Below are 14,200 nucleotides of genomic sequence, written 5' to 3'. Positions count from 1 at the left end.
GAGAAGGTTTTTAGCTTTAAGCTGCAACTGCTGCAAACTTGAGCTAACACTAACATCAATCAAAGTGCAATATGTAACAAGGCCCTAAGTAAACCAACTGAAATACTGTTTCTTCTGCAGGGATAAGTGTTGTCATAATAACCTAAACCTGGGGTGCTCAAATCTGGGCCAAATTTGGCCTGAAGAGCCTTGGATTATAACCTACAGGGCTCCCTATTGGTCTGGAAATTTGGCAGTAGGGGAGTAGTGGCAGTTAATACTGCCACACCTCCCCACCACCAAGGTCCCAAGTTCTGAGCAGTTGGTCAGAGCCTGCTCCTGCATTACCAATCTGGGGCTGGGCTACACCCCCTTCCCTCTATGTGGCTAAGTGGGGGCTGAACTGTGCCCTCTCTCCCTCCTAGGCCACACCACACCACCTTCCCCCGACCCCCCATTGTGGAGCCATGTTCCGTTCCCCTCAACTGGCCAGGCTGGATCTAAGCCATGGTCTCTTCCTCCTACACAGTTGGGCCTTCTTCCCCCATGTAACCAGATTGGGCCAGGCACCCCCACTCTGCACAGCTGGATACTGCCCTGCAATATGCACCTTGGATGCCAGATTGAGTCTACCAGGTGGATCTGGCCTGTGGAGGGACTGGGTGCTACCCATCTAACCAACTGTCCGAAAAAGGTTGAACAGCACTGATCATCATCTTTTTTCTCACAAGTCAGAACACGAAATTATCTCCAGATCATTCACAGAAAAAGGAATCTACTCAGTACTATTTTCATGTTAGGAGATTGCATCTTACCCAGGATAGTAAGATATATAGCTACATCTCACTAGCATGTCAATGATATTGGGGAAAATATCAGATTTCCTACTTGGCACTCGAATTTCATTGCAACAATCAGAATTCTTATATCTGTCAAAGCAATATGAGTATCAGTAAAATCCTGCAATTCGATCATAATCAAGAGTTTAATTGCTTGTTATGAAAATATACTTCCTTCATACAGAACCATGTAACAAGTAGACATAGAGGTAGTTCAGTGTGCCTTAAATACTCCAATTCTATTTTGCAATAGTGCAGGAAGAGGCGATTTATCTTTAAATTCACTAAAAATTACACAGCAGAAATTCTTATGCTGCTAATGTCAGTGTGGCTATTACCTGAAGTTGTTCTTCTAGTGCAGCAGTAGCTTTGTCTCCGCTGCTTTCATCCACCACAACTACCATATGAGTAAGAGAATTCACCTTGACTTGTTCCTGTTCCAAGTCTTCCTGAAGTGCCTAGAGGTAAAAGAAAATTAAAAAACCATCAGTGCTAATGGTGAAACAAAGAGTAGACAGAATGCTGCCACGCTGTGGAGTACTGTTGACTAACAATCGTAGTATGCAAAACTTAAGAAACCCTGAAACTTGACTATAGTTGTCATTGTTCCATTTATTTTCATAGTTTCATAGTTTCTAGGGTCAGAAGGGACCTGAGCAGATCATTTAGTTCGACCCCCTGCCATGGCAGGAAAGAGTACTGGGGTCAAACGACCCCAGCAAGATGTTCATCTAACCTCCTCTTAAACACCCCCAGGGTAGGAGCCTGCACCACTTCTCCTGGAAGCTGGTTCCAGACCCTAGCCGCCCTGACCGTGAAGTAGCACCTTCTGATATCTAACCTACCCTCTGCCAGCTTGTGACCGTTATTCCTGGTCACTCCTGGCGGTGCTCGGGGGAACAGTGACTCCCCCAATGCCTGCTGATCCCCCCTGACTAGTTTATAACAGGCCACAAGATCCCCGCTCAGCTTTCTCTTTTGGAGGCTGAACAGGTTCAGGTCCTGTAGCCTCTCCTCATAGGGCCTGCCCTGTTGTCCCCTGATCATATGACTGGCCCTCCTCTGGACCCTCTCCAGGCTTTCCACTTACTATAAGCTGCCTTTCATTTATAAGTACATTCAAGCTACACACCAAAATTCAGAATGAGAGTTTAAACTGAGAAACTGATATTTTACTTGATATTTTACAGGTAACAATCTCTTGCTCATTTTTAAATTATCATTAATGAATTAATTAACACATTATTATGTATGATGTACACTATTGTATATTATGCATGCTATTAATACCATTTATCTTTTATGTTATTATATTAAAAATTATGGTGAAGGAATATTATTAAGGATACAAAAAAATAGGAAACACTACAAGCCTGTGTAGGCTTATTTCTCTATTTCATACATATGCACATGATGCATGTCCTTAATAATGCTAAACATAGTATTCAACAGCAATCCTCTCCCCTTCTTTTAACAGAACGGTTCTTGCTTTCTCAATGAGAAAATAAGTCAATATTTTACTTTTTCCTCACTGTTGAGTATGTGGTGCCATGACATATATTTACAGTTCCCACAGACAACACCTCCATCTCTCCACAAACTTGAGACAATCCCAGAGCTTATCCATCCTGTTCACTGAATGAGGCAAGGGTTATTTGGAAAAAAAATAGGCTGTGACCATTTACATCAAGATGTTAATAATACACATACACAAAGCATGGGGAGAATTTAAGATTGCAAAAGCAGTCTTAAATGAAGCATTTTCTCATGGTGAAGTGATTAATTTATAGTTTTCTTTTAAAGAAGACTTTTTGTCTCTTTTTGTGTGCACGCCTACAGTTTCCTACGATTTTTTAAAAGCAAAGTAAAAAAGCAGGAAGTCCATCATCTGATGCCTGCTTCAGGATTTGAATAATGGATCCTCCAAACACAGCTCTGCAACTTGAATTAATGAAGTAATTGATAGTAGAAACTTGTTGGTATCCTTTATTTGTACCAGCATAACAGGGGAATCAGACAATTAGCCAATGAGCATGGTGAGGCTCAGGAATCTTCAATTTCAGACTATGGAGAGACAAGACTCAGACTTGGGCTTTTTGGGCTCAGACTTGCATTAGGAAACAGTTCTGCCTATTCTCACCCAAAGCTGACTCTTTCTAACTTATTTGCTTAAACCTACGATTGAGTGGAGTTTAATATAGTAAAATGGATATATGAAGCCATTTGGGCAGTCTTAGTCCTGTATCGTCCCCCTCCTGAGCTTCTCAGCTCATCTCCAGTGCCTTCAATTATTGAGTTGCCATCTGTAATTCTTGGACTTTTTGCTGCAATTCTGGTAAGTCTTAGTCTCTTCATAAAGACACCACAATTCCCTTTGCCCAGTTGCACCCTTCTTGCCAAACTTATCTCACTCCCATCTAATTACCTAGCACTTGCCAGGGATGCCTCCAGCACCCCTTAGCCTCTATACTACATCTGATTTGTTTTCCTAAAACTGGCCTTAGTCCCTCCCCACCATGTCTCTGCTGTTCCAAATTCTTTGCATCTTAGAAGGCTGCCTTCAGAAACCAAAATGAGGCCTTGGGTGTCTGCTCCTTCCAGATGATCACCAGGCTGCCAGTCTTCCATGGTCTTTTGTCCTTGCCTCTGTGGGGTCCAGGCCTTCTAGCTCAGCCCTATGGGTTTCATGCTTCTTGGGGCCTCCTAGATCTTAGGCCCAGTCACCCTGGGGGTTTCAGGCCCTCAGTCTTTGCCCTCTTGGGATCTGGGTCCTCTCTCACAGCCCTTCAGGCTTCAGGCCCTCTCACACTCTTTGGTCTCCTGGGCTTTGGGCTGTCCTACACAGTTCTTTGGGCTTCAGGCCCTCTTTCTCTCTTCTTGCCACCCTCAGCTCTCGGCCTGCCTATACAGTTTTTTGGCTTTAGGCCCTCTCACACCATCCTTTTGAGATGTAGGCCCTTTCTCCAAATCCTTTGAGCTGCAGGTCCTGAGCCCCAGTTTGCAGTCCTGCACCTCTCTCTACTTCCCACACTGTGGCAGCAGTTCACCAGGTGCTCCCCACCACCTTGAGCTGCTCCTGGTCTTGCTCTTGTTCTGGTCTAACACAGCAATATAAGATAAACATGTAACATAAATGACAACCTCAATGCATGACACTGCTGAGCATTCTTTGTCCCCTCCCAGAGCTGAACTACCACCTCACAAGGGTCTTGGCACTATAAAGCCTACAGCCACACCCACCTTCAGTCACCTGACCGGCCACTTCCCCCTCAGCCCTATCAGTCATGTGTGGTCCTGAAGCCACCGTTTCAGGTGATGAGTGAGCTTTCCACATTTGGGGTAGGCAGCTCCTATTCTCAAAACCTCTGAATTCCCAACAGTTCTTACAAAGTCCTGGGGCCAGCCTGTTGCTCCCTGGTCCTCTCCCTCTCAGTAATGGGGTAGGAACTCCATTGCATCCTCCTTCATTATATGCTACAAAGAAGGGTGGCTGAGAACATAGTACCCACACCTGTCCCCATATGAGGTATGGTCCCTCAAGGACAAAAGTTAGTAAGCACCAGTTACAGTACCTTCCAGGGTTCCCTAACCTACACTAAAGCAAAGAAGTAAGGGACTGTAACTGGTGGCTGATTCTCAGCATCCACCCTTCTGGACAGCTTTGTGATACATAAACATGCTTTTGTAGGCTGGTGTTTACAGTGTGGTGGGCTGGTGCTGTACAGACATTCTGTTTCTTCTGGGAGAGTTGCTGCTCTTCTAGGAAAAATCGTGAGTGTCCAGGTTTTTTGTCCCAGGGTAAAAATAGTCACTCCAGGAGAAAAAAATAACCTGGGAATAACCAAGGTTAAAGAGAGAGCAAAGGTCTGTACATGCTGTGGCTTCTCTCAGAAGAGAACCCTCCAGCCAATTTGGGGAACTCCCTTCTCATCAGCACAGAGGTAAAAAAGGATCTTGGAGTCATTATCAATTCCAAGATGAACATGGGCCGCCAATGTGGGGATGCAGTCAGGAAAGCTAACCGCACTTTGTCATGCATCCACAGATGCATAACGAGCAGATCCTAGGAGGCGATCCTCCCCCTCTATGCAACACTGGTCAGGCTGCAGTTGGAGTACTGTGTCCAGTTCTGGGTACTGCACTTCAGGAGGGATGTGGACAGCATTGAGAGGGTCCAGAGGAGGGCCAGTCATGTGATTAGGGGGCAGCAAGATAGGCCCGACAAGCAGAGGCTATGGGATCTGAACCTGTTCATCTTCCACAAGAGAAGGCTGAGAGGGGATCTGGTGGCCATCTATAAACTGGCCAAGGGAAACCAGCAGGCAATGGGAGAATCCCCGTTCCCCTGAGCACTACTGGGAGTAATAAGGAATAATGGCCATAAGTTGACTGAGAGCAGATTCAGGCTAGATATCAGGAGGCACTACTTCACAGTCAGGGCGGCTAGGAGTTGGACCCAACTTCCAAGGGAAGTGGTGCTCACTCCTACCTTGGAGGTCTTCAAAAGAAGGCTAGATAATCACCATCATCCTTTCCTGCCCAAGGCAGGGGTTCAGACTTGACGATCTGTTCAGGTCCCTTCTGACACTACCTACTATGAAACAAAGAACATAGTCCTTGAGCACCCACCCAGGAGACAGTTTATAACTCACTGGACTCTGCTGCTTCACCTTCACAAACCTCACACTGTGCTGCAGAGAAACAAAGGATGACAATGGGCAGCCTGGCTTAGCCAGTAAGGACTGCCTTATGTGGTGCTGCCATCTGTCAGCAGGCAGAGTAAGTGAGTCTGTGGAGCATGCTGAGATGTGTGCACAATCCACCCCTCCCACCCTTGCTAAATAGTGCCAGCACTGCAAGGTCTGCCTTCTTTGGGGTCTCAGGATTTAAATATATGTATATGTAAGTTTTTTGACAACGAGAATGAACCTGAGAAAATTCTCCTGGAATATTTGAATGTCTACTTGCAACCTTTTGGACCTAGGAAGGAAGAAGTGGGAAAGGCAATATTCTTTCCCTTTTGCATACAGCAAATGGAGTAGATCCATTTAAAAAATACTTCAGACAAAAAATATCACAAGATTTCAATCAGAAAATGCATTTTGGATTCATAAGATTACAGTTCCTGTCACTCACCAGTACCACAAGTGGCCTCTGGACATTATTAAACAAATAATTTCTTTTAGACAATTGAAGCAAATATTTTTCTGGTAGGAATAGACCAAAATATAGAGCTATGCAAAACACTTAATTAAATATAAGGACAAGAGTGGTGAAAACTGAAGACCAGTAATTGAAAATACCAATGTTAGCACAGTTTCATTAAGTCTTTGAGCACAGTTCATCCACCTCTTTTTGTTGCTTTCTATTACATTCTGCAGTAAGTAATATAGAATGTTACATAACAACTCTTAGAACAGAACCACTTGATAATATCTGTGTGTAAAACTACTATCCTCTAGGAAGGGTAGGAGGCAGAGCTGCATATCCTGTGGCAAAAATTCCCCAGGGGGAGGGAGAATTTATTCTGCTCCCTCTGTTAACGATGGGGCACAGGGCTACTCTGTTTTTACAGCTCAGTGGCACAGGGCTGCACCTATATAGTAAAAATTCAAGAGCCCTGCTTGCCCCCTGTCAGCTAGGCTACTGTCTTTCATCCTTAAATCTACCATAGAATGGGAAAAACCAAATTAAAAAGAGTGAAACAGGCAGACTAATAATATTTCATTGTAATGTCTACTGCTAACATAGAAAACACTGACATTATTGTGTTTTTTTAAATTATTATTTGGGAGAGTTCAGCTTTATGGAGAGTCCTGCCCTCCCTCCTGTCACACCCCCACCACCCCTCTCCAACACAAAATTAAATTCTGTAGCATTTCTTACTTCAATAAAGTTGTAGAGAAAGACTTTGCAAGCAGAACTTGCAAAGAATGATTGAGAGTAAGAAGGAGCCTCAATAATGCTACAAACAGACTACCCTATATTGTTATACCCCACAGTGTATCCCAGAGTACCACAGTGTTAACATTACACATATTAATGATAATAATAATGCATTACATTGTTTTGCCACAATTCAGACCCTCACATATAGGGCTTAATAGTAGGGATGCACCAATAGAGATTTTGGGGGCCGATACCAATAGGCAATTTTTAAGGAGCCATATGGGCCAATACTGATCTGATTCCTGATACAGCTGCATGCAGCTGGTAGGTCTGTTGTGGTGAAAAGGGTGGGGGGAAGATCAATACCCCCTGTGGTGAGAAAGGGAGTGGAGCTGGGGCTGGGGTAGGTACTTCCCAGCTGAGGTGTGGTTAACTCATCCAGGGACTGCAGGGAGGGAGCATGGCTCCTGCTGCTTATCTGGGAGGGCACAGGGGGGAAGGGGAGTGTACTCCCAGATCTGCACTGGGCAGGCAGGGCAGTCCAAAGTGCTGTGCTCAAGGCAGGTGGTGTCGGCGCTGGGAGGGGGACTATGGGGTGGTGGGCAGAAGCAGTGATGGGAGCAGGGCTATCGGGGGGGGGGTTGCAGCCTGCCTGGCCCAGCACGTGCAGATCCATGGGCACACCCCCACCCATCCACCCATGCCCTCCTGGACGAGTGGTCCACAGTGGTGAGAGCCACCCCCCCTACATCCAGCAGACCAGCCGAGGCTCCATCCCACATGCACCCTGCCTCACCCCAGCCCCACTCCCTCCCTCACCGCAGGGGGCATTGATTTTCCCCCTGCATACCCTTCCCTCCCACTACCTTTTCACCACAACAGACTTACCAGGTACACACAGCTCTCCATGCTGCCAGGCTGTGCTCCTCACTGCCTGAATACTGTGTTGTGGCTGCACATACGTGCAGGCATTTATTGTCAATATTCTTTATATCGGTGCTGATCTGATATTGGATCAGTGTATTGGTGCACCTCTGCTTAATAGTCTTTTAACATACATCACACTGGGATCTGTGGAAGAGCCTGGAAATGAACCTAGTTTCTCTATGGACTTCAACACAACACAGTGCCCTTTTCTGCTTTACAAACCTCTGACTCATTCATTTTCCATATAGTACACCAGAAAGAGAAGAGTCTTGAAATTCAAACATGATGTGATCATCAAATTAAAATCTCATGAAGGTATTCCAATTAAGATTGCATTAGTAACAGTGATTCTGAAATTTCCAAGCTTTCATGAAACTGCATATTTTGGGTGTAGACAAAAGTGCAGCTCCCTGCTGATAACTAAGAAAACTTTGCAGGAAGCATTATGAGTTACAGTGATCCCCTGGAAAAAACAGGAGTTCATTGATGGTTCCGGGGGGAGGGGAATCTAGCTGCTGGCTGCCAGCCAGTTTCTCCTAGTAATGGCCCCATCTTCCTACAAGACTGCAGGAAGAAAGGGAGCAGGGGCAGCTTGTTTTAGGGGTTTTCCAGCCAGCGCTTGTAATGGCCAGAACCTCTTGGAGGCATTTGGTATTCTGCCTAACAGGTAATATTAGCTAATATAAAGCTTGTAAGTTCGTAACCCACAAATCTAACTTGTCTGTCGTAAGTTTAACCAAAATGATAAAACTAACTGTTCGTATTAATCGTGGAACTGACTGGGCCCCAAAGGCGAACCTGTAGCTGCAAGATTAGCTGACCTAATGGTTTTTGCTCAGGGTTCAGCCTTGATGATAAAAACTGGATCCAACTGCCTGGCACACCCAATACATTCCAGGAAAGCACGTCCCAAGAAAGCATGTTCAGAGAAACTTAAAAGGGTTGGGGTTAGGCGGAGCAATGTCAATTTCAAACCTAATGATGTTGCATTGTAATTTGCTTATTAGATAAACCCGAGTCTGGGTAGTAACCTTTTATGATAATTTTTAACACCTTTGAATCCCATAGGGTAACAGCTATAGGGCAAGATTGTGAGTGGCTCTAAAGCCAAGAGATTAGCAAAAGACTAGGTATAAAAAGCACATGCATCAGGTGACCAGCAGGAAGGAGGGAACAGAACGGTCATTGCTGTTCAAAGCCCGGACTCCCAGTGTGAGTGAGGATCAGATCCTGATCAAGGGACCTTCCCCGGTAATCCCTCCGACAGCGTCCATCAGGGACTCCTGACTTCGCTGGAAACACTTGGTGCACACCTGGCATCAAGGGACTATCAGTAAGCTGTCAACCCATGTCTCTCTATCTGTTGTTTTGAACAGCCCAGTGGCTGATAGCCTCACAGTGCCCAGTTGGCCTGTGACAGAATTGATCCATCTGTTGTTATTATTTACTATTAGCTCTTTAATACTGCATTATCTGCTTATTGCATTTATCTTTCTCTTAACTGTTGTGCATGTAAGCTAGAATAAATTTGCCTTTGCTTTATTCCCAACTTTGCCTCCTTGATCCGAAATTGAACCAAACAGCCCAGTGGCTGATACCCTCACAGTGCCCAGTTAACCTGCGATAGAATTGATACACTCACAGTACCCAGCTGGTCTGTGACAAGCGCTAGAGAGTGGAGTGAGTGAATTGGGACCCCCACACCTCAAAGATGCTCCAATGCACCCATTGCACCCTTCAGCAGGAGCTGAAACCACCCCCAGATCCAACAATCTATCCTCCCTTTCTCCCCTCCCATTCTGAAAACAGCGACAGAGTTGCAGGCAAGCAGAAGGAAGTTATAGAAGACTGTCTGTTTTGAAATGTCTTCATCTGACCCTTTATGCAATAAGGGTTCAGATTTTCACTTGATCAGCTATTTGCGAAGTGGTCAGCAGCTTTGCACTTGTCTTTGGTCATGGATATAAACCACCTTCTATGCCCAGATGGGACAAAAATCGTCACTTCTGTCTGAGCCCTTTGAGTTTTTTAAAATGTCTTGTGGGCAATTTCTGGGGCTTTTTCTTTTAAAGAAACCAAAAGAAAAAAAAAAAGGAGGAAAATGTGTCTTCTGGAACCTTAATGATTACTTGATTACTGCTTAAATCAGACGTTTGGAACCTAGATCCTTCAGCTCCACAGCACAAACCCATTTGATCTACTGCAAGGCAACTAACTAAAGTTAGTAATAGCAGAAATAGGAAGCTGTTTACTTTACATGGATCAGATACTAGAAATAGATGTGATAAACATGTTATTAATGGTGTGTATACTAGACAGAAAAATAGGTTGCAAAACAAGACTCTTGGAGGACAGTGTATGCCAGTGGTTACTGACAGTGCACCAAAGACCAACAATCATTGGGAAAAGTAACACGACTGACTTGCTGAGCTTTAGACCTGTCAAAGAGACTTTAAATTCTATTCCAAGCTCTGCCAAAACTGACTGTAACTGCTCAACTGCCTCCTATGACGTTCAAATATATGAATGTCTGCCTAATACTGTAAGGGCTGGGAAGTTTACAAAATGAACACCAATTGTTGAATTTGTGGAGACCAGAATTCATAGTCTTTTCCTAGTTCCCAGGATGGAACAGATTCCTTTTGGTTAAAGAACTTACTTCTGTATTGCTCATAGCTCTCAAAACTGGAGCACTAGCTCTTACGAAATTACTGTAAGGCTCACTAGAAGCAGCAGCTTGCATTACAGAGCTCTGTGAGATTGAAGTGAACTGAGGGTTGGCAGCATATGTAGGGAGCTTTGAGGGCCTGGAGGGCAGGGGAGATGAATAGAATTGTAGGATCAAGCCTCTAATAAGCGCTGCTGAGCTTGTAGAAAAAGAAACTTAAAACTTGAACAAATCTTGGTAGATTTTTCACATGGAAAGCAGGTGTCCCTCATAACCCCAGGATTATTCCACTGCCAAATTTCAAGTTTCTGCTTCAAACCCCGGAGGCAGTAGAGCTTCCCAGGGAAATGACTGTGGGAGAAAAAAGCTACTTTGGCAAAATGACTTATTTTCCTTAACCTGGTCCCAGAAAACATTAAACTGTTAACGTTGAAATTTAAACAGACAGAGAAAAAAAACCAGGAGCAGAGAATAAGCTTGGAATATTTTAACCTTGATAGAAGTCTGGTGAAGGTTAGTGACTGAAAAGCATTAGGCAAACTAAATGATAGATCTTGCTACCTTTTCCAGATTTCCTTAAACTAGCATGTGTTTGCATTACTTGTTTGATGTGAACATTTATGTATGGCAGCTTACCAAATATATACTATATAGGCCAAAACAGCATGATAACAATGATATCTTAGGTCCAAATTATGGGCCAAGAAAAAAGGCTTACCTTTCATTGTTAGTGTGACAATGGCCCGTCTTGAGGCTGGTCACAACACTGTCCCACCCACCTGTTTAGGACAGTCTGCCCTGCCTCACCTGCCACACCTTTGATATTTCTAAAAAATATGTGTTTATATGCAGGAGGCTGCCCATTTGGTTGCCTTAATGCCAAGAGCAAAATACACAGCTCTGAACCTTCTTTTATACCATGCTCCATGTCTTGCAGATGTCATCTAAACTGCTGACAACTCTGACCCCTTGCCAGGACAAACTCTGCCCCTTGCTGGGTCTCTAACATTCTGCCCTTTGCCAGGTCTCAATCACTCCACCCATTCCTGGGCCTCACCCGTTCTGCCCCTTCCCGGGCCTCATTCATTCTGCTCTACTCTGTACAGCCCTTTGGATCCCCCAGGCCCTACTCTACACGGTCGTTTGGGCTTCATCATTCACACTCTCCAGCCAGCCTGTGCACTGTCCTTCCTGCCATCTGCAGGCTTTACTCTATGCAGCCTCCAGCTTTTTGCCCCACACTGGGCTGAACTTGGCCTCTAGCCCCTCTCTGGGCCACTGCTCCACCCCTCACTGAGCTTCTGGGCCTTACACCCCTTGGGCCTCATGCCCCACTCAAAAGGCCTTGGCCCTTGCCTCAAGCTCCCCTCACTGGAACTAGACCCTGTGCTTTTCTGTTGGCATATGCTCCTCTAGCCTTTCCCCTCCATGGGGTACCCACATGGGAGCAGGAGCTGAAGCTATATGGTGCCCCATTCTCGCCCTTCAGTGGGGAGGCACAGGCGTGGCGTTTCCTGGAACGCCTCACCACACTATCCAAACCCAGCAGGGTACACTTTCAGGTCTTATCCAGGACCAGGAACCTCCTCCATCCCTATAGTTCCTACCCTGATCTCCAGATGTTCTGAGAGCTGCTGTCTTTAGATTGTGCAATGTTGCTCCACTGGCTCCCTAGATGTAACTGCCAGCTCAGCTCCTAGGGCCTGGGCTTATACCCTGGCTTGTTTGTAGTCATGTGACCTGCCAGCAGCTCCACAGTCTGCTTAAACCTCAGACACAATGGTTCTCTGCCACAGTTAATAATAATACTGGGGGGGGGGGGGGGGGGGGGGGGAGGTAAATCAAACTATTAGAGAAACAGACCAAGACAGACAATGCTCATAAGTTGTCACAAAAATACATAAATACAAAAACTGACAAATGAAAAGAGCAATTTAGCAATGTCATATAAGCAGATTTAAACACAGCTGCTACCCCTTTTCAGTTTTATGGGTAAAAATGTCCTTAACTGAGTCCTTGTATTAAAATTAAGGATGAAACAGGATGAAATAGTAATACATCAATGTATATTTAAATTATACTCTGCCAACAACAGACAAATTGCCCCTTTCCACTATATCATATTACATACGTTTCATAATAAAATACAGGATTTTCTCCGACAAGTGCTATGTATAATGCTTTAATGTGTAATAATTATAGAAACTAAGAAAGAAAAATGGAATCACCCCATCAAACCATTTAAATATGGAAGAAACATATCAAGTTGCTGTCTGCTCACATGAAAACCAGAAAAGAGCTCAGCTCTCCAAGTGCAATTCAGATCCTTCAGGTTTAGTAGATGTTTGACATTAAGGCTAGGGACAGACATTCAAAAAGCATGAGCCTGAATTGATTCAATCTTTGTAAGTTATTCTAATCTGCAAAGCTTGAACCAATTTGGAGGTGGACAGACATTCCCTTTTCATTCCAGAAATGCAGACACATGCCTGCAGAGGCTCCAGCTAGAAGCCGATGCAGGAGGGGGTGGCACTAAAACAGCCCTCCCTTCCATTCCACAGTCCTGAGGGGTGCCGGGGGTGGGGGGGAGAAGGGGGAGGCATGGCTAGGACTTTCTGCTTAGGGAAGGGTTTAAACCCACACTATGGCAGGCACTGTCTCAGGCTTGACCCAAATCAGTTAAGTCTGATACTACACACAATCAAGTTTATATAAACCAGTTTCAGTCATTTTGAAACTGGTTTAAGTGCACTGAACTTATGTTCTGTTACAGGTCTAAACCAGTTTATGATCACTTAAACTGCTTTATGTGTAATGTCTGTCCCTAGCCTAGAGATTTAGTTAGCATATCTAAAATTAAAGTCACAACGAGTTTTCCTAAATACATAGTGTAGCAGGGCACTAGGGTGCCTGCTACTGAATAGTAGTAATTGGGCTCAGCTGCCACTCACCAGGGCAACAGGTGGGAGTTGCTATGGCAACTGATTGGGTCAGCTGACCGCCGGGGGGCAGGGCTTGGCCTTTATAAACAGAGAAGGCTGAGGCCAGAGCTAGTTCCCCTCCTGGCAGCCTAAGAGGAAGAGGGAGCTCTGTTAGAGTAGAGCAGAGCAGAGCAGAGCAGAGCAGAGCAGAGCAGAACATAATATAGAAGCCTGATGGATGGAGAGCAGTGGCTTGACAGTACTGGGTGGAGGAAACCCTGATGAGGAGATGGGAGAGGGAGCCAGGGTTGCTTGGAGTTTATGTTGGAATCCCAGAGGGGGAGATTTCTGTTGTGCTTGGGAGTTATGTTGTAACCCAGGAAGGGGAGATTTTAGATTTGTGTTATTGTTACAACCGGAGGACCGGGCAAGGCTGTAGGGGTGGAGGAGGCCTCATTAGGAGCTCCCCAGTAAGATGGGGGTGTTCCTAGTGCCACAGGGGTGCTGCGTTTTGGGGTGTCCCGACCCCAGCCCAGTGTGGGCAGCTTTGGGAAGAGCTCGGTGCATAGGCAGAAGCCCCAGTGGGGCATAGGCCTGAAGAGGCGGGTCTGGGGGCCAGGTAAGGCTAAGGCCACCTAAGCCCTTATCCAGGGAAGCCCAAGTCAGGCATACAATGCCCCAGTGCGGGCGGGCCCCAGTGTGGGCGGAGAGCATGAGAAGTGTGAGCAAGGGCCCCAGTGCGGGCGGAGAGCACGAGAAGCACGAGCAAGGGCCCCAGCGTGGGCGGAGAGCGCGAGAAGTGCAGGCAAAGGCCCCAGCGTGGGCGGAGAGCGCAAGAAGCGCAGGCAAGGGCCCCAGCGTGGGCGGAGAGCGCGAGAAGCACAGGCCAGGGCCCCAGCGTGGGCGGAGAGCGCGAGAAGCGCAGGCAAGGGCCCCAGTGTGGGCGGAGAGCGCGAGAAGCGCAGGCAAGGGCCCCA

General features: G+C 45.9%; 1 protein-coding gene across 8 annotated transcripts in view; it reads right to left on the bottom strand.

Moving 5' to 3' along the window:
- The window catches only part of DMD (dystrophin), a 1,922,593-nt gene that overhangs the window by 1,260,675 nt on the left and 647,718 nt on the right, over positions 1-14,200 (bottom strand). For all 8 annotated transcript variants that reach the window (XM_019529123.1, XM_019529125.1, XM_019529122.1 and 5 more), the window contains one exon: positions 1,157-1,276. In XM_019529123.1, coding sequence (XP_019384668.1) covers positions 1,157-1,276 — 120 coding nt within the window. The remainder of the gene's footprint in view (positions 1-1,156; positions 1,277-14,200) is intronic.

This window comes from Crocodylus porosus, unplaced genomic scaffold (assembly GCF_001723895.1).
Source record: "Crocodylus porosus isolate Cpor-Errol unplaced genomic scaffold, CroPor_comp1, whole genome shotgun sequence".
In the NCBI taxonomy this organism is placed as follows: Eukaryota; Metazoa; Chordata; order Crocodylia; family Crocodylidae; genus Crocodylus; species Crocodylus porosus.
This window is presented reverse-complemented; position numbering and strand designations above follow the sequence as displayed.